Source organism: Hyla sarda, chromosome 6 (assembly GCF_029499605.1).
Source record: "Hyla sarda isolate aHylSar1 chromosome 6, aHylSar1.hap1, whole genome shotgun sequence".
In the NCBI taxonomy this organism is placed as follows: Eukaryota; Metazoa; Chordata; class Amphibia; order Anura; family Hylidae; genus Hyla; species Hyla sarda.
This window is the reverse complement of record NC_079194.1, coordinates 272,484,575-272,505,902: the sequence shown is the minus strand read 5'-3', so window position 1 is coordinate 272,505,902 and position 21,328 is coordinate 272,484,575. Positions and strand designations below refer to the sequence as shown.

Below are 21,328 nucleotides of genomic sequence, written 5' to 3'. Positions count from 1 at the left end.
AGAGCCTGCTGAGGAGTACACAGCCCGAGCTAGGAGAGGCTCAAAGAGACTGCCATGAATTGTGAGTAGAAGGTTGCAGGGGGCATAAGTTTAACCGACTGAGGGAAGCTCAGTGGTTGTTAGTCAGGACAAGCTGATCTGTTTAGTCAGTGACCAGACGGTCTAGGATTTTGTTTTGTTCCTGCTTTTTGTTTATTTCTTTCCCTGCAACCTGTCTAATAAAACTGGCAAGGTGCCAGATTTGCATTATAAGCGTTTGTTTGCTGGTTTATTGAGAAGAAACGCATCCTGTGGCGTGGTCCAGGACGATCCCAGACCTAATCCCCAAGACGGATCGTCACAATATATATATATATATATATATATATATATATATATATATATATATATATATATATTTGAAGGTCTGCATGAAGAGCAGTCCTAACAGCCTGCTGTGTGCTCTCTCCCTGCCCCTTCCCCTCCTCGCTTGTGTTCCCACAGCAGAGAAAAGAAGCAGCCTGGGAGGAGGGGAGCACCCTGCAGACGATGCAGGGGAAAGGAAGAGATTGGGCCACTTTGTATGTTTATTTGGCCAGGCAGCGGGGCATAAGGTTCCTGTGAGGGGCACATAGAGGCAGATCATGCACAGGCCCTCCTGTCCCATAGGCCCTATAGCACGTGTGTAGTCTAGCTCTATGGGCGCTAAGCGACTCTCTGGAGGATATTATGGTTAAAAGGAATCTGTCAGATTTATTTGCTGCTAAGAACTACAGACAATATTGGATAGCTGTTAGAGTATAAAAGCAAGCTAAACTTTTCCTGGAGCTGATGATGTTTGCCAAATTTAAAACTCAAATCGCCTTTCTATTTCTCAGCCAAGTGTCAAGAAGGTGGGGCCAAGTTAGTAAAATGGAATGCCTCCTCCCTTGCCCTCCCTTCCCAGCCCTGTCCATCATTCAAGGGGTGCTGAAAGGTGAGCGGAACCCTGCAGTACCCATGGATTATACATTTTACTGTAATGCCGAGCGCTCTGGGTCCCGCTTCTCCCCCGGAGCGCTCGCAGCGTTACTCTCCTGCTTGCAGCGCCCCGGTCAGACTCGCTGACCGGGAGCGCTGCTCTCTGTCTCTCGGCGGGGATGCGATCTCCACGGCGGGACGTGCCCGCCCGCGGATCGCATCCCGTGTCTCTCACCGGCCCCTTCCTCCTGCTCAGTCCCGGCGCGCGCGGCCCCGCTCTCTAGGGCGTGCGCACCGGGTCTTTCAGATTTAAAGGCCCAGTGCACCATTAATTGGTGCCTGGCCCAATTAGTTCCAAGCTTTGCGGCGGGCTCTGGTGAAAACCAGTAACCCCTTAGATTCCGTTCCCCTTGTACGGCCCACGTCATCACCTCACTGACATAGAGGATCCACTACCTGTGTCTGCCCTGCATACCACTCCGGATCCTGACAGTAGATCCGGCTATGGATCCCACTGAGGTCCCGCTGCCCAGTGTCGTTGACCTAACCCCCGTGGTCGGCAAGCAATCACAGCAGATCGCACTACAAGGACAGCAGCTGACTCAGTTGACCGCTATGCTGCAACAGCTGCCGCAACAACAGCAACCATCTCCTCCGCCAGCTCCTGCACCTCCTCCGCAGCAAGTGGCCGCTCCCAGATTCCGCCTGTCTCTACCAGACAAGTTTGGTGGGGACTCTAAACTGTGCCGCGGATTCCTGTCCCAGTGTTCCCTACACCTGGAGATGATGTCAGACCAATTTCCCACAGAACAGTCTAAGGTGGCGTTCGTGGTCAGCCTGCTGTCTGGAAAGGCCTTGTCATGGGCCACACCGCTTTGGGACTGCAACGATCCTGCCACTGCTACAATCCAGTCCTTCTTCTCCGAAGTACGTAGTGTCTTTGAGGAGCCAGCCCGGGCTTCCTCAGCCGAGACTGCTTTACTGAATCTTATCAAAGGGAGTTCTTCAGTGGGCGAATATGCCATCCAGTTCCGCACCCTCGCCTCTGAGCTATCCTGGAATAATGAGGCCCTCTGCGCGACCTTCAAGAAAGGCTTATCCAGTCACATCAAAGATGTCCTGGCCACACAAGAAATTCCTGCTAACCTGTCTGAACTCATCCATTTGGCCACCCGCATCGACATGCGTTTCATGGAAAGACGCCAGGAGCTTCGTCAGGAAAAGGATCTTGTTCGCACCAGGCGGTTTCCTTCCCTGGCACCTCTCTTCCAACGTCCTTTGCAATCTGTTCCTGTGACTCCTGCCAAGGAGGCTATGCAAGTGGATCGGTCTCGCCTGACCCAGCAAGAGAGGACTCGCCGTAGGAATGAAAACCTGTGCCTATACTGTGCAAGCACCGAACATTTCCTAAAAGACTGTCCTATTCATCCTCCGCGTCTGAGAAACGCACACACAAACCTTTTTAACGTAGGAGAGGCGTTGCTACGTGTAAATTCTTCCTCTCCACGATTGACTATACCTGTGCGGATTGCTATACCCGCTAATACTACTTCCTTCTCTGCTGTGGCCTTCTTGGACTCTGGAAGTTTCATTGAAGCCTCCCTAATTAACAGATTCAATATTCCAGTTACCCGTCTTGTCAAACCTCTCTTCATTTCAGCCGTCAATGGAGAGAGACTGGTCTGCACTGCGCGTTACCGCACTCAACCGCTACTCATGAGTGTTGGAGTTCACCATCATGAACATATTGTATTTTTTGTGCTGCCCAACTGCACTTCTGAAATTCTTCTGGGCTTGCCCTGGCTCCAACGTCATTCGCCTAGCTTCGTCTGGGTCACCGGGGACATTAAGAGTTGGGGAACTTCTTGCCACAAGCGATGTCTCCACCCAGTTTCTTCCTGCCAGGTCTCCATGGCTACTTCATTGCCAGGTCTTCCTAAGGCCTATCAGGACTTTTCGGACGTCTTTTGTAAAAAGCAAGCAGGGGTCTTACCTCTACATAGACCCTATGACTGCCCTATCAACCTGCTCCCTGGTACCGCCTCGTGGTAGGATTTACCCACTTTCTGCCCCGGAAACACAAGCTATGTCTGAGTACATACAGGAAAACCTCAAAAGAGGTTTTATACAGAAATCATCTTCTCCAGCTGGAGCTGGATTTTTCTTCGTTGCTAAAAAAGATGGATCTCTACGCCCCTGTATTGACTACCGCGTTCTCCAAAAAATTACTATAAAAAATCGCTATCCTCTGCCTCTCATCTCCAAACTCTTCGACCGACCGTGTGGTGCTAACATTTTCACCAAACTTGACCTAAGGGGCGTATATAACCTCATCCATATTCGAGCAGGCGATGAATGGAAAACCGCCTTTAATACCAGAGATGGTCACTTTGAATACCTAGTCATGCCCTTTGGTCTTTGCAATGCTCCAGCAGTCTTTCAGGACTTTGTTAATGAGATTATTTGGGACATGCTGTACTCCTGTGTGGTAGTCTATCTTGACGACATCTTCATTTTTTTCCTCCAACCTAGAGGAACATGTCCGTCAAGTGCTCCAGCGACTACGCCAAAATCAACTTTACACCAAAATTGAGAAGTGTCTATTCGAACGCAGCAGTCTTCCCTTCCTGGGATACATTGTGTCCAAACAAGGTCTTCAAATGGACCCTGATAAACTATCTGCGGTAATGGATTGGCCTTGTCCCACTGGCCTACGAGCAATCCAAAGATTTCTCGGATTTGCTAATTATTATCGTCAATTTATTCCCCACTTCTCCACCATCGTTGCTCCTATTGTAGCACTGACTAAGAAAAATGCTAATCCGAAATCCTGGTCGCCACAGGCGGAGGAAGCCTTTAACCACCTCAAAGCCGCCTTCTCCTCTGCTCCAGTCTTGTCCAGACCAGATCCTCTGAAGCCTTTCTTCCTCGAGGTTGACGCCTCCTCAGTTGGAGCCGGAGCTGTTCTCCTACAAAAATCCGCTAAAGGAAAAAATGTCACTTGCAGATTTTTCTCCAAAACCTTTTCTCCTCCAGAAAAAACGATTCCATTGGAGACCGTGAACTATTGGCTATTAAGTTGGCCCTTGAGGAGTGGAGACATCTTCTGGAAGGATCCCTTCATCCCATCACCATCTATACAGATCACAAAAATCTGTCTTATCTTCAATCCGCCCAGCGGCTAAATCCTTGCCAGGCTAGATGGTTGTTGTTTTTTGCCCGTTTCAACTTTCAAATCCATTTTCGTCCCGCAGACAAGAATGTCAGGGCTGATGCTCTATCTCGTACCACCGATGCCTCTGAAGCCGAGACCCTTCCTCAGCACATCATATCCCTTGAGTGTCTGATCTCTTCTGCTCCTGCTTCTCTGGTGCCTATTCCTCCAGGAAAGACTTATGTTCCTCCCCGTCTTCGCCTCCGGATTCTCAAATGGGATTCTCAAATTCCTCCCTTCTGGCAGGTCACACGGGAATCAAAAAGACTTTACAGTTGATTGCCAGACACTATTGGTGGTCCTCCCTGGAAAAGGATGTGACCGATTTCGTACGAGCCTGTACAGTGTGTGCACGTGACAAGACCCCTCGCCAGAAGCCTTCAGCTCTTCTCCTTCCACTGCCGGTGCCTGAACAGCCTTGGTCCCACATAGCCATGGACTTCATCACTGATCTACCTTTATCCCGTGGCAACACTGTCATCTGGGTGGTGGTTGATCGTTTTTCCAAAATGGCTCACTTTATTCCGCTTCCTGGCCTTCCTTCTGCGCCACAGTTGGCGAAGCAATTTTTTCTGCAGATTTTTCGTCTTCATGGGCTTCCCACGCATATCGTCTCGGATAGAGGCGTTAAATTTGTGTCAAAATTTTGGAGAGCTCTCTGTAATCAATTAAAGATCAAATTAAATTTCTCGTCCTCCTATCACCCCCAATCCAATGGACAAGTGGAAAGAGTGAACCAGATTCTTTGTGACTACTTGTGACATTTTGTCTCCTCCCACCAAGATGATTGGGTCGACCTTCTGCCCTGGGCGGAATTCTCGTACAATTTCAAAAATTCCGAATCTTCCGCCAAGTCTCCATTTTTTGTGGTGTACGGCCGTTACCTGCTTCCCCCCTCCCCATTCCCACTTCCTCTGGAGTTCCTGCCGTGGATGAAGTAACCCGGGACTTCTCCACTATCTGGAAGGAGACTCAAAAGTCGCTCTTACTGGCCTCTTCTCGTATGAAGAAACATGCGGATAAAAAGAGACCAACTCCTCCTGTCTTCGCCCCTGGTGACAAAGTATGGCTCTCCGCCAAATACATTCAGTTCCAGGTCCCTAGCAACAAGCTGGGTCCTCGTTACCTCGGGCCTTTTAAAATCAAAAATCAAATAAATTCTGTCTCCTACAAGCTCCATCTTCCTTCCTCTCTTCGTATTCCTAACTCTTTCCATGTCTCCCTTCTCAAACCTCTCATACTTAACCGTTATTCCCCCAAGGTCACCGCTCCTGCTCCTGTCACTCTGTCCTCTGATGTCTTCTCGGTGAATGAGATCCTCGCCTTCAAGGTCGTCCGAGGTAAAAGATTTTTTCTTGTGGATTGTGGACCCGAAGAGAGGTCTTGGGAACTCAAGGCTAATATCCATGACAAGGAACTCATTCGTAAATTCTGGGGTTCCAAAAAGAGGGGGAAACCTAAGGGGGGGTAATGTAATGCCGAGCACTCCGGGTCCCGCTTCTCCCCCGGAGCGCTCGCAGCGTTACTCTCCTGCTTGCAGCACCCCGGTCAGACTCGCTGACCGGGAACGCTGCTCTCTGTCTCTCGGCGGGGATGCGATCCCCGCGGCGGCACGTGCCTGCCCGCGGATCGCATCCCGTGTCTCTCACCGGCCCCGTCCTCCTGCTCAGTCCCGGCGTGCGCGGCCCCGCTCTCTAAGGCGCACGCGCGCCGGGTCTCTCAGATTTAAAGGGCCAGTGCACCATTAATTGGTGCCTGGCCCAATTAGTTCCAAGCACTTCCTACACTATAAAAACCCACTTCCCCTTCTTGTCCCTGCCGGATCTTGTTGCCTTGTGCCAGTGAAAGCGTTCCTGTGTGTCCTTTGCCAGTGTATCCAGACCCTTGCCGTTGCCCTTGACTACGAATCGTTGCTGCCTGCCCTGACCATCTGCTACGTCTGACCTTGCCTTTTGCCTAGTCCTTGTGTACCGCGCCTGACTCAGCAGTCAGTGAGGTTGAGTTGCTATTGGGTGGAACGACCTGGGGGTTACCTGCCGCAGCAAGTTCATCCCGCTTTGCGGCGGGCTCTAGTGAAAACCAGTAACCCCTTAGATTCCGTTCCCCTGGTACGGCCCACGCCATCACCTCACTGACATAGAGGATCCACTACCTGTGTCTGCCCTGCATACCACTCTGGATCCTGACATTTACATTGGAAAACCAGTCATTTAAATCAGATGGCACAATTTAGGGGCTCAATCCAATTGGATTTTTATACCTGGAAGCAGACTAAGGACTTGTTAGTTTGTGTCCCCTTTATTTATTTATTTACAGTTGTAGCTGTTAAGCATGGTACTTTTAGTTTTCCTTTTACCCTAAAGACAGTATAATTTTGGTCAATATTATTGGCACCCCTGATTGTATAGTATACAAAACCTATAGGGGAGATTTATGTGAATGCAGTTGCCAATAGCAACCAATAAGATTGCTTCTTTGGCTTTTCAGATGCCTTTTTTAAGAATGAAAGAAGCAATCTGATTGTTGCTAGGACAGGAGCACGCACATTGAAGTACTAGCAGACAGTAGAGATGAGCGAATTTACAGTAAATTCGATTCATCACGAACTTCTCGGCTCGGCAGTTGATACCTTTCCTGCATAAATTAGTTCAGCTTTCAGGTGCTCCTGTGGGTTGGAAAAGGTGGATACAGTCCTAGGGGACTCTTTCCTAGGATTGTATCCACCTTTTCCAGCCCACCGGAGCACCTGAAAGCTTAACTAATTTATGCAGGATAAGACATCAACTGCCGAGCCGAGAAGTTCGTGACAAATCAAATTTACTGTAAATTCGCTCATCTCTAGCAGACAGGAGAGAGCACAGAGGATTACTATAAGACAGGAGAGAGCACAGAGGAGTCCTATCAGGCAGGAGAGAGCACAGAGGAGTGCTATCAGACAGGAGAGAGCACAGATGAGTCCTATAAGGCAGGAGAGAGCACAGAGGAGTCCTATCAGACAGGAGAGAGCACAGAGAAGTCCTAGACCACCCTCACTTACTGGACTTTGTCCATGCCTGTGTTTCAGCTTGGATAAAGCCATGATTTTATAAGCCATGGTAAGGAAATAAAATTTTCTTATGAAGTATATTAGAAAAGTCAATGTTTTGCCAAGATATAAAAAGTTTTTTTTATCTGACAGTGCCCATTTAAAGTGCATTTTGTAGAAAATATTGCCATTAGGTCTTTTCATCACAATTATGCTGTGTTTACATTTTTACAGTATTTTTTTTTTTTTTTTTTTTTTACTTTCTCTAACACCTTTAAGGGGTACTCCGCCCTAGGCATCTTATCTAATCTTCAAGTGGCTTATCTTCTTGTCTAATCTTCAAGTGGCCAAGGTCGTGACGTCACGTCCCCTCAATTCATGGCTGTGGGAGAGGGCATGATGGGTGTGGTTGAGCAACAGAAAAATTAAAAAGTTAAATGGATCAGAAGATGACAATTTTAAAGGGGTACTCCCTTTTTTTTTTTTTTTTTTTTTAATCAACTGGTGCCAGAAAGTTAAACAGATTTGTAAATGACTTCTATTTAAAAAAAAAAAAATCTTAATCCTTCCAGTACTTATTAGCTGCTGAATACTACAGATAAAATTATTTTCCTTTTGGAACACAGTGCTCTCTGCTGACATCACGAGCTCAGTGCTCCCTGCTGACATCTCTGTCCATTTGAGGAACTGACCAGAGCAGCATATGTTTTCTATGGGGATTTTCTCCTACTCCAGACAGTTCTTAAAATGTACAGAGATGTCAGCAGAGAGCACTGTGCTCGTGATGTCAGCAGAGAGCTCTGTGTTCCAAAAAGAAAAGAATTTCCTCTGTAGTATTCAGCAGCTAATAAGTACTGGAAGGATTAAGATTTTTTTTTAATAGAAGTAATTTACAAATCTGTTTAACTTTCTGGCACCAGTTGATTTAAAACAAACATAAATGTTTTCCACCGGAATACCCCTTTAAGCATACTTACTTTCATAAAATGTTGCCCCACAATTTCTTTGGGCTTTGCCATATATTTTGTGGTGAAATGATTGATGCCATTACAAAGTACAAATGGTGATGCAAAAAAACAAGCCCTGATATAGGTCTGTAAATGGAAAATTTAAAGCAAGTGCAAAAATTAAAATTGTCCTTAAGGGGTTAAAATAATGAATAACAAATATATATATATATATATATATATATATATATATATATATATATATATATATATTGTAAAATGGTTTCACATGAATAGGGGTCAATGTCATTTATATTTACATTTAAAGTTACTGTAACTAGATTTAATGTTTATATTCTACTGTATTTTTAATGTTAAATTATAGATAATAATGAAAAAATACATCCCCTAGCAATAACAATGGACAAAGGAGAAAAGGAAAAAGAGTAGTGTGTTCAAAAAATCCCCAAAAATACTAATTTAAAATTTTTTGGTGAAAGTATTAGTAAATAGAAGTAAATAATATACCGTATTTATCGGGGTATACCACGCACCGGCCTATAACACGCATCCTCCTTTTACCAAGGATATTTGGGTAAAAAAAAGTTTTTTTACCCAAATATCCATGGTAAAATGAGGGTGCGTGTGTGCGCGTGTATACCCGATATACCCCCAGGAAAGGCAGGGGGAGAGAGGCCGTCGCTGCACGCTTCTCTCCCCCTGCCTTTCCTGGGGTCTAGAGCTCTGCTGCCGGCCCTTCTCTCCCCCTGGCTATCGGCGCCGCTGCCCGTTCTGTCCCCCTGACTATCGGTGCCGGCGCCCCATTGCCGGCGCCGATAGCCAGGGGGAGAGAAGCGGCGCCGACAGCCAGGGGGAGAGAAGGGGCAGCGGCACCCTTTGCCGGCGCCGCTGCCCCGTTGCCTCCCCCCATCCCCGGTGGCATAATTACCTGAGTCGGGTCCGCGCTGCTGCAGGCCTCCGGCGTGCGTCCCCTGCGTCGTTGCTATGCACGGCGCACTGACGTCATGCGCTGCGCCGTTCAGCGCATAGCAACGATGCCGGGGATGCACGCCGGAGGCCTGCAGCAGCGCGGACCCGACTCAGGTAATTATGCCACCGGGGATGGGGGGAGGCAACGGGGCAGCGGCGCCGGCAATGGGTGCCGCTGCCCCTTCTCTCCCCCTGGCTGTCGGCGCCGCTTCTCTCCCCCTGGCTATCGGCGCCGGCAATGGGGTGCCGGCACCGATAGTCAGGGGGACAGAACGGGCAGCGGCGCCGATAGCCAGTGGGTGAGAACGGCCGACAGTAGCGCTCTAGACCCCAGGAAAGGCAGGGGTAGAGAAGCGTGCAGCGACGGCCTCTCTCCCCCTGCCTTTCCTGGAGGTGTATCGGCGTATAACACGCACACAGACTTTAGGCTAAAAATTTTAGCCTAAAAAGTGCGTGTTATACGCCGATAAATACGGTAATAAGGATTTCCTTTGTTTTCTTTGTCTTATAAAAGAAGATCAGAAATAAAATGTATATATCAAGAGAGTTTGATAACGTGCTAATTTATCCATATATATTAATTTATAATAATTAACATTATAATTACATTTTAGGAATTGCCCCTTTCTGATATCCTTCACATTGAGCTTTTTGACAAAAATGTCAATAAACCGACAAAAGATATGGAGACACCTCACTGCTTTGAGCTTTTGACGGACACCCTGGTGTATTATGTTGGGGAGCGACGTCATAATCCACAGGCTGGTTACAACCGTGCAGATTCTGGAGATACCTGGTATAAAATGATTCGTCAAGCCCTGATGCCTGGCATGGGTGAGAGCACGACAACAAAGAATTCGGCCCAGTCAAGTATTCCAGGTGAGATAATTTTTCAGAAAAAGTTTATTACACATAGACTAAGTTTTTGGTCTTTATTTTTAACCAAAACTAAGAGAGGCCTCTTTCACATTGCCGTCGTGCTCCACTATATGGAGCTCCGTTGGCAATTTTGTCATTAAGATGGAAGTTTAGCAGAGAAAAAAATGGTGCATGCACTATTTTCTATCTCCACTAAACTCCAGTAAATTACCAGATCCATTCAAGCCAATGGGATCCGTTGGGACTTGGTGGTGACCCAATGAAGTCAGTTGTGCTCTGACCCATTTTGGGGTCCATTTAGTGCAAAAAAAAGCACTATGCCAATGTGAATTTAGCTGAACTGACTATAAGGGTACTGTAATACAGGTGGGTTTACAGACAGTTTTCCACTGCCAATTTAAGCCATGGCAGATTTTCCACAGCAAAAAAATCTGCAGCAGACCGAACCAAATTTAATGTAATTTGCTTGAAAACGCGCTGTTGTTCAAACTTGCAGGGGGAAACTTGCTATAAACCCACCCGTGTGAACATACCCTAATGAAAAGATTTGCAGATGTTTTTGTGTTTTGAATCCATTCCTGGTTTTACCTAAAAATACTGAACAAAATCCCATGGGGGGCATTTATTAAGCCACGCCCTTAGTACAGACCCTCTAAAGTTGCACATTTCTGCACAAAAATGGATAACTTTTTTGCGCTGCTCTCACCAAAGGGGGCATGAAGAACTACAGACACAAGGGTGGAATGCTCTGCACAAACCCCCACGGGTAAAGCGGTGTGCACTGCTTACCGATATACACATAGGGGTATATGCAGAGCGTTGCACCCTTGTGTCTGTAGTACAGACACAAGGGTGCAATGCTCTGCACATAACCCCATGTGTATAGTAGTGTAAGTGTGTACTACATGCACACTGCTATACACATGGTAGTATGTGCAGAGCATTGCATCCTGTGCACCCTGTGTTTGTAGTACAGACACTAGGATGCAATGCTCAGCACATACTACCATGTGTATAGCAGTGTGCATGTAGTACACACTTACACTACTATACACATGGGGTTATGTGCAGAGCATTGCATCCTAGTGTCTGTAGAGGACACTAGGGTGCAATGCTCTGCAGATACCCCCCATGTGTGTGTCAATAAGCAAAGTGGCAGTAACAGGGGCAGGGCGCATTAAACTGCAGGATACTGTCCTACTTGCGGCAGTAGTACGGAGTCCTCCACGGCAGGCTGAGGCTCCATAAGTGTAGAGCGTCCACAAGTGGCGGGGAGGGGAGGAGTTCAGAGAAGCAGCCGTTCACGTGATTGGTGAGCAGTGGGTAGCGGAGGATGGAACAGGGACTAGACTAACTTAACAGAGGCTGCGGCGGTGCGGACTAGCATCTGACCGCGCTCCCGCAGCAGTGTTATCACAGCCGGAATCCGGACAACGAATCGGCCGATTATTCGATAACGGGATTCGTCAACAACGAATCCCGTTATCGAATTTTATCGATTATGTTGATTAATCATTGCAGCCCTAATTATGACAATACCAAATGAACATACTTTTTTATTATTTACTGCTTTTACAAAGTAAAATCTATAATATATATATATATATATATATATATATATATATATATATATATATATAAAATTAGAGACATAACTTTTTTTTTTTTTACCAATAGAGCTGTATAAGGACTTTTTTCTGACATGTGGTAGAAGTTTTTTTTTCATTTAAATTTTTTTTATGGTGTTCACCCTTTCGTAGCCAAGGCAGACTCAAGACTCAGACTCAAGGCAGTTTTCAGGCCTCCAACTTGACTACCATTGACACCCTGAAATCCCATTGCTGGGTGTCAATGAAGAACAGAGGAAGCCTACTCTCTTTGTTACCCACCTTAATCTTCTGGTTACCATTGACAGCAGGATTCAAGGGGTTAAATGGCCAGGATCAGAGAAGCAGGATGACAGTAACTTGGAATAGCATGACTCATTGCTGCGCCTCTACCTACCTGTGGTGCTGATGCTGCCAGAGGGACACCATAAATTTAAGACAGCTAGAAAATGTGGCCCACTCCGAGGTGCTATAAATTTATGTTATGCAATCAGGAAGGCATTTAATGAAAAAAATACCAAGAAATGTCAGAATTACCAGATGTATTTCTTGGTGATGTAATTAAAAAGTGATCAAAAATTTCCCTATAATGGTACCAATAAAAACTACAGTTCATGGGGCACAAAAAGAGCCATCATACAGCTCCATTGACAAGAAAATTAGAAAATAGCAATTCAATGCATTTTTTCACATATACATTTTTTTAAAAGAGGTAAAACATAAGATTCTATAAATTGGATATTGCTATAATAACACTGACCTGCAGAATAAAGTGATCAGAATAAAATGTAAAATTCATAAAAATTTGTTTTAAAGGGGTACTTATTTGCTAGACATCTTATCCCCTATTCATAAGATAGGGGATAAGATTTTTGATCGTGGGGGTCCCCCCCCCCCACGATCTCCGTGCAGACAGCTGTCACGCCCCCTCCCATGGACATGAATGGAGTGGGCATGGTGTGACGCTAGGACCACGACCTCCCAAACCCAGCATTCTGAACACAGTGTTCAGAATGCTGTGTTTCTGCACGGGACCTCCACAATCAGACATCTTATCCCCAATCCACGATAGAGGATAAGATTTCTAGCAACAGAGTACACTTTAAATTTTTTTTCTATTGCAGCTCACAAATCATTTGGGGGGGGGGCAGTACATTTAGAGTAAAATGAAGGATATCAGAAACACAATAGTACGGAAACCCTAAAAAATGCACCAAAAATAATACATGATATAACAGTAAAAAAATGACAAATGTACAAAGTAATTGTTTAATGTTTATTCTTTTATTTAGGAGCTTCTCTTCTACCACAGCAGAATTTGGTAAGTATATTGCATAGCATCTGTATAGTGTTTATTTTACCTATAAGCAGTTATATGGTTATTTCCGAAAAAAAATATTTTCAAATCAACTGGTGCCACAAAGTCATAGTTTTGGAAAATGACTTGTATTAAAAAACATGTGCTAAATCAATGCCTCTACAGATTTGGCACATGACGTGAAAAATCAAGCAAACATGTGTTACATGGTTTAAATAGCACAATATACATAATGATTGGAACTATCAAGATAATGTAAAGGAAATATATAATAATAAACATGCAGTAAATCTAACATCAAGTGATGCAGGCCTGTTGCTAGGGACCGAAAACATCCGGGGCACTCCGTTATGCTCAATAAGGACAACACAAATTAACATACTCAAATAACCAAGGTGATGCTGGGAGTCGTTTTTTACCCATCATAAATGCAGAACTTACAAGTGACCACAGCTCTGATGGGACAGTCAGGCGGCTTACACAATGATATCAGTGACAACAGGTGACGTCTTCTCTATAGTGAGGAGAATACACAATATTATCAGTGACTACAGGTGATGTCTTATCATTGTGTATTCTTCTCACTGTAGAGAAGACGTCACATATAGTCACTGATATCATTGTGTATTCTTCTCACTATAGAGATCAGTGACTACAGGTGACATCTTCTCTATAGTGAGGAGAATACATAATGATATCAGTGACTACAGGTTCTGTCTTCTCTATAGTGAGGAGAATACATAATGATATCAGTGATTACAGTTGATGTCTTCTCTATAGTGAGGAGAAAACACAATGATATCAGTGACTACAGGTGCTGTCTTCTCTATAGTGAGGAGAATACACAATGATATCAGTGACTACAGGTGACGTCTTCTCTATAGTGAGGAGAATACACAATAATATCAGTGACTACAGGTGACGCCTTCTCTATAGTGAGGAGAATACATAATGATATCAGTGATTACAGGTGACGTCTTCTCTATAGTGAGGAGAATACACAATGATATCAGTGATTACAGGTGACTTCTTCTCTATAGTGAGGAGAATACACAATGATATCAGTGACTATAGGTGACGTCTTCTCTATAGTGAGGAGAATACTCAATGATATCAGTGACTACAGGTGACGTCATCTCTATAGTCAGAAGAATACACAATGATATCAGTGATTACCGGTGACGTCTTCTCTATAGTGAGGAGAAAACACAATGATATCAGTGACTACAGGTGATGTCTTCTCTATAGTGAGGAGAATACATAATGATATCAGTGACTACAGGTGACATATTCTCTATAGTGACGAGAAAACACAATTATATCAGTGACTACAGGTGACTTCTTCTCTATAGTGAGGGGAATACACAAGGATATCAGTGACTACAGATGATGTCTTCTCTATAGTGAGGGGAATACACAATGATATCAGTGACTACAGGTGACGTCTTCTCTATAGTGAGGAGAATACACAATGATATCAGTGATTACAGGTGACATCTTCTCTATAGTGAGGAGACTACACAATGATATCAGTGACTACAGGTGACGTCTTCTCTATAGTGAGGAGAAAACACAATGATATCAGTGACTACAGGTGATGTCTTCTCAATAGTGAGGGGAATAGACAATTATATCAGTGACTACAGGTGACGTCTTCTCTATAGTGAGGAGAAAACACAATGATATCAGTGACTACAGGTGATATCTTCTCTATAGTGAGGGGAATACACAAGGATATCAGTGACTACAGGTGACGTCTTCTCTACAGTCTTTCCTTATCTAATTCAGATGGTACATACCGCCATAATTTCATCCAGCAAAATCTTCTCTCTGCAGAACGTGACGCCTAAATGGCTCCTCACTATGTCAGCGCATTCTGATCCTTTATATAAAAACAATAATCATTATAACCCTGCTACACAATGTGCTCTCTGAATATAATATTGCTGCACACTGTACCCTCTGAATATAATACTACCACACACTGTACCCTCTAAATATAATAATGGCACACACTGCACCCTCTGAATATAATGCTATCACACCCTGTACCCTCTGAATATAATACTACCACACACTGCACTCTTTGAATATACTACTACCACATACTGTACCCTCTGAATATAATACTGGCACACACTGTACCCTCTGAATATAATACTACCACACACTGTACCCTGTCCTGTGCCCTCATCATATTAATGCCCCCTGTCCTGTGCCCCCGACACACTTGCGGGTATGTGGGTATTGGTTTCAGTGAATGTATATGTGGTGACCCACGGTGATGGCGGGACCACGGGGTGTAGCGGTGTAGGTGGATGGGGCAAGATGGTGTTAACCCCAGGGGCAAGGTGTTATTAACACCTTGCCCCTGGGGTTATGTTCGTGACGCCAGATTGTTTTTTGGGTACCGGAAGCACCCAAACGGTATCTCCGCTATTCCAATAGCTAGGCAGCGAAAATGAGAGTCCACAACCAGGTTATGGTTTAACAGAGGCTTTACTGAGGTCAGATAGGTGTTATTATCTGCACAGCTAGGCCAGAATCCCAGAGAAGTGGCCAGGAACACAGAAGGACCTCGCAGCTTGCTGGGACCAATGAGACTTGTAATAGACTTTAGAATCATGACTTTAGGCTGGACTTGACCATAGGTAAGAGTGACAGCAGACATAGACTTGACTTACTGGAATGACTGTAGATTTGAGGCCTTCCAGGTACTGGACACTAGCACTGAGACATCTGGTCCCCACTGTTCCTCAGCAAGAGTGATGGTAGAAGAGAGAGAATTGTAATGGCCACCCATCTCACAGGTCCTTTAGACATTTACTGGAGTCCTCCAAAGGTCCTTTATACTAACTAGACATTGATACACTGACTATAATCATATGACAATAAATGACACTATAGTAACAGCAGGGGAGACACTGCAGGAGAGCCCCCAGATCACTGAGGGACTCAATCTGACAGGGCCTAAGTGTAGTGCAGGACCATGTCCTGTACTGGGACATTACATATATATGTAGATGTACTGTAGGTTATCTTTCTAAAAATAGAAGAAAAAAAATAAAAGGAAAAAAAAGTATTTAAAAAAGTATGTTTTTTATATTGTAGGATATCAGTCATATGTATCAGATCTTCCCAGACGAAGTTCTTGGCTCTGGACAGTTTGGTACTGTCTATGGAGGTAAGAAAAAGTTGTATTTCATGTGAAGAAGTACTTTTAGTCATTAAAGGGGTGTTCCAAAAATATTAAATTTTGCTGGGACAGTATAAAAAAAGACATACTCACCTACCTGAGTCCCCTTCAGTTCGCACTGTGACACCCCCCTGCTTGTTGTTCTGCCTTTTACTTCCAAACTTGATTTGTCCAGGCAGTGACAACCAATTTGTCCATCACTGACTGAGGTGGCCGCGCAGAAAAAAGAAAAAAACGAACAACTGGTAGAGGCAATGCCATTACCCAAATGATGGGTAATAGTTAATAGAAAATAATTTTACTTGCCTAGTGGTGTTAGGCTAAGGGCTCAACACCTAAGATTGCACGGGTTAAAGATGTGCTATGGCTGCCTCCGACCCGGAACCGTCATCTGAGGGTCCAACATAGAGAAGAAACCAATCACCTAAGTGTCCAGATGCTGAAAGAAAAAAGCGATCTAATGGGGCGCACACGGGGGGTTGGTGTCCCAAATGATGATAGAGGACACCGAGATTAAAACGTATATAAAGGGAGGGTTTTATTAATCAGATAGACTGCGCATTTCAGGAATCCCAGTTCCCTTTGTCAAGTCTTTCTTGACAAAGGGAGCTGGGACTCCGGAAATGCGTCATCTGTCTGCTTAAAAAAAAAAAAAACTTTATTTGTTTTAATTACGGTGTCCACAATCATCATTCGGGATTAATATTAATTAAAACTTTTAAAATTGTTCACTTCTGACCTCTATAACTTGTTTATTTTGGTATGAGGGCTCATATTTTGCGCCGTGATCTGAAATTTTTATCTGTACCATTTTTGTTTTGATCGGACTTTTTGATAGCTCTTTATTCATTTTTTATAGTATAAAAAGTGACCAACAATATGTTATTTTGGACTTTTAAGATAAGTGGGTTGGGAGAAGAGTAGGTAGTTCCCCCAGTTATGTAGATCGGTCATTCCAGTATGTAGACAGGCCCTTCATGTGGTTTCCCCCATTACGGAGGTGCCCCAAATAGGTAGGTGCCACCTCTAGGTCTCCGTGTAGATAGCTGCCCCCTGTAACTAGTCATTCTCAGTAGGCAGTAGCAGCCTCCTATAACTAGGGGTTACTCCTTGTAAGTAGGTCCCAATGCAGATAGTAGCCCCCCTTTATATAGCTGCAGACCCCCATATACATGAGCTGCAGCCCCCCACATATAGTAGTAGCAGGCCCCTTAGGTATTAGTAACAGCTGTAGCCCTTTTTAGGTAGTAGAAACTGAAGAAGCCCCTTTAGGTGGTAGTAGTAGCAGCAGCCCCCTTTAGACAATAGTAGGATAGATCCAAGGAAACTAAGAAAATTTAACTACTGATGGTGTTGCCATACCGGATTCAGAGTATATTATGTTCCATTAAACATTTTTTGCCAGCAAAATAAAAAAAACAGTAAAACCCTTAAAACAAGACACGCTTCAGGAGTTATATCTCCCTTTTTCAATTTAACCTCACTCACGCTCCTTATTTTAGACACTTTACTTTGTGCAATTAAAAAAGGGAGATATAACTCCCAAAATGCGTCTTGTTTTAAGGGTTTTACTGTTTTTTATTTCGGTGCCAATAAATGTTTATTGACACACTATATACTCTACATCCGGATCCTTTATGGTAGCGCCATCAGCAGTTTAATTTTCTTTGTTTCCATGGATTTACCCTTTTGACAGTAGTAGCATTATTTATTATACATACACACAACATACATAAACACACACATTTATCATACATACATACACACATTATACATTCATACACACATCATACATACATAATACATACACACATTATAAATACAGCCATTTTTCATACCCACATAATACATATGCGCATCATACATACACACGTCATACATGAATACACACAAACATCATACATACATACACATCATACATGCATACACACATCATACATATAAACCTGCAGCCTTTGTGAAATCAGCGTCGTGGCCTGCTGCAGATCAGGTGATGAAGTGAGGTCAGAGGCAGCACTTGCCGACTCCTAGCCAATCAGGTACATTGGCATACTTTGAGGCATCCACTTCTTCTCTCTCTGCGAGGGGAACATTACCAAACCGGCAGGTGGGGCAGAGGGACAACTCCAAGGCTAGGAGCAGACATGTGTGCCTGCGCAGGGGCACGTCTGTTCCCAGCCCCATATGCTCGGCAGGGCAGAACTGCCGAGGCCGCAAAATCGAGGTAGGCAGATGGCCTGGGGGGCACAAAATTAAGATATGATTCCCTCTCCCCTGATAACGCAATTGGGGATGACCAGGAGACACTTGGCTTCTAAGAAAGGGGGAGGAAAGATATACAGTGGGCAAAAAACTTCATCAAGAAGGGGGTGGGGAGACCGGACGGGCAGGAGGCACACTTAGGGGGCAGAAGGGAGTGATGCGGGTACAGCAGGGGGACAGTTCAGCACTGGCCAGCTTATTATACCTCATGGCTTGCGGTGTTTGGGTTTTGCATGCTGTCCGGCAGAAATAGGAGGAGCAACCAAAGGGGCCTGACAAGCGCATTGGCTGCACTGTCACTACCGGATAAGAAAATATAGTAATTTTGTGGAAGGGCCGTTTGCTATTGTGGTGACTGGGGTGTTGTAGTATGTAGCAGGGTTTGGTGGTATTAACCCTGTGGGCAGATGTTATTAACCCCTTAGTGTTCTTGACGCCAGGATGTGGTTATTCCAGTATGGTAACCGCATCCAACCAACCCAAAACGGTTTTGTAATAAAGGAATGTCCACAGAAGGGATTTTGAATAAACTGGAACTTTTACTTGAAATGCTTAGGAAACAGTCTTTACACTTATGCAGTTCCTTCAAAGGCAACTGGAACACAGGATACCTCGCTGGCTTGCTGGGACTTGTAGTTATGTAGATATTTATGCAGGCCACTGTGTACTTATATATTCCTTAGATGAATAGTAGTCACTGGATTTGTAGGGAGAATTGTAAGTCACCTTTTAGAAGTGGCTGCGTTTCTTTAGGTTTTGGCCTAGATGAGATGAATTTGCAGTATACAGGACTTTATGCTTGTTTAGATCCAGGAGATAAGAGAGAAGAGAACTAACTGAGAGACTACAGCCCCTTATATACTAGGGGGGCTGGACTAAAGCCCATTGGTTGCTAATGCTTGGGGTTCCTGTGCCCTTGGAACTCTGGGTATGTCACATGACAGTGGTTCACATGACTAACACTTTTATACATTTGTACAAACTTTATACATATTGACAATGCATACACAATATACACAATGCATTTAAATAGAACAATAAGAAGGTGAGCAAGGGGGGAACCCTGCAGTAGAGCCCTATGGACTCAAGGGGCTCTCGCTGAGGGGACTTAAGGATGGTACAGGACTAGGTCCTGTACCGGGACACCACAAACCCCCTTACTTAATAAGAGTCGTTCTCGACGTCTGTCCCCTTAGGGAGAGGAGCAAAGTGGCCATGGGGCCGGATGCAGTCCTGAAGCATTTAATCACAATGTCCCATTTCAGGCTGAAGAACAGTAGAATAATAATGACAACTATAGAGTCTCTGTGCATTTGAGAATGTCCATACATGCTCTGTAACCTTTACAAACAGGATGGAACAGGATGATAAGGAATAGACTTTTTCTTAAGACTCACTAAATATTAACATTCCTCAATAACATGACCATTATGTTATGTTTTATCTCAATACCTTTTTCTTTAGTATAGGCATATTTATTTTATTTTATTTGATTATGCATCTCTAATGACTATGCATGAATTATGAATAGCTATCACATCTGACTATAGCTAACAATCTTACTGACATTGTACTATGACTGATATTTGACATTTGACTATGAATGACATTTGAAATTTGACTATGACTGACAATTTTATTGACATTTGACTGCTATATATGGTATGTATAATGACTACAATGCTACTACATACTTGACATTATCTCACTGTTGCTTATTATTTTTTATTCATTGATATGCAGTTAATATTATACCACTCATTATTTCCTTTGTTATACACTGGTTGCGGACTAGGTTGCCTGAGGCTTTCTGCCCAATGCCTTAGCTGCTAGGGTCTATCGGTACTACACACTAACCCCTAGAACTCTTTGTTTAGATAACATTTGCACATAATGTTACCTTTACTTAATACGTGCGTTTTTAGTTAGCTACAGGAATACTTTCTGGCCACAAAAGCATCCTGAACACGTGGAGACAAAAAGAACACATTAGTACATGACATTTTGTGCATAACAGTGGTATGGACTGGTATAGAACAGGTTACAGTCCTAAATACTCTTTTTTTTTTTTTTGTGCATGTGAGATAGATATATGAATTTTAGTGAATTATATGTACTAGACTTTGTAGATGTACACTACTTGGATTTTGTATGCACTGAATTTTATGTGTACTGAATTTTAAGTACATGTATGAAGTCAGTCTTGATATCTAACTGGTATTTGGTGTAAGTGGGAAGGTAGCTTTCCTTGTTTCTCCCAGTAGAAACACTATAACACCTTTATATAATTTTATACTTCCATACAGGGATTTTATACTTCTGTACAGGAATTTTGTACTTCTGTACAGTAAACCATTTACATTTTTACATTTTGGTAAACATAACTTTTATTTGTTTAGAGACACAAAAGCTACAAACCAGCAGAAGAACAATTGAGACAGTCAGGCTACATTTACCTGACATTTTGAGTGCAAGGGTGCACAAAAATATATTACTATTATCACATTTACAATAACATTTACAATAACACATTTATAATACAATTATTACATTTACAACAGTCCACCTACATTATGGAGTCTTTGGTTATAGCAGGGCACAAAACTTAATAGGATCTCCTCAAGCAAAGAGTCTCTCGGCCGGAGCCGGGCACAAACTCCTTCAAGCAACTAACTACTACAGTATTCAAAGGGCTGAAAGATATCAGTCCGTGTGTCTTGCAACAGCTGGAGGCACCCTGGTTGGGAGGGAACCGCTGGTTAAAAGGGGTACTCCAGAATCAAACTTAAGTTCCTTCAAGCAACTAACTACTACAGTATTCAAAGGGCTGAAATATATCAGTCCGTGTGTTTTGCAACTGCTCGAGGCACCCTGGTTCGGGACCACTGCTTAAAAGGGGAACTCCGCTGGCAAGCTTTTTTGCTCATAAAATTAAAAAAAACTTTTTTGGC

At 43.9% G+C, this 21,328-nt stretch overlaps 1 protein-coding gene across 5 annotated transcripts in view; it reads left to right on the top strand.

Annotated features, from left to right (window-relative positions):
- Window positions 1-21,328, top strand: part of LOC130277062 (serine/threonine-protein kinase D1-like) — a 188,413-nt gene that overhangs the window by 130,497 nt on the left and 36,588 nt on the right. For all 5 annotated transcript variants that reach the window (XM_056527327.1, XM_056527326.1, XM_056527325.1 and 2 more), the window contains 3 exons: window positions 9,730-9,994; window positions 12,894-12,922; window positions 16,031-16,103. In XM_056527327.1, coding sequence (XP_056383302.1) covers window positions 9,730-9,994; window positions 12,894-12,922; window positions 16,031-16,103 — 367 coding nt within the window. The remainder of the gene's footprint in view (window positions 1-9,729; window positions 9,995-12,893; window positions 12,923-16,030; window positions 16,104-21,328) is intronic.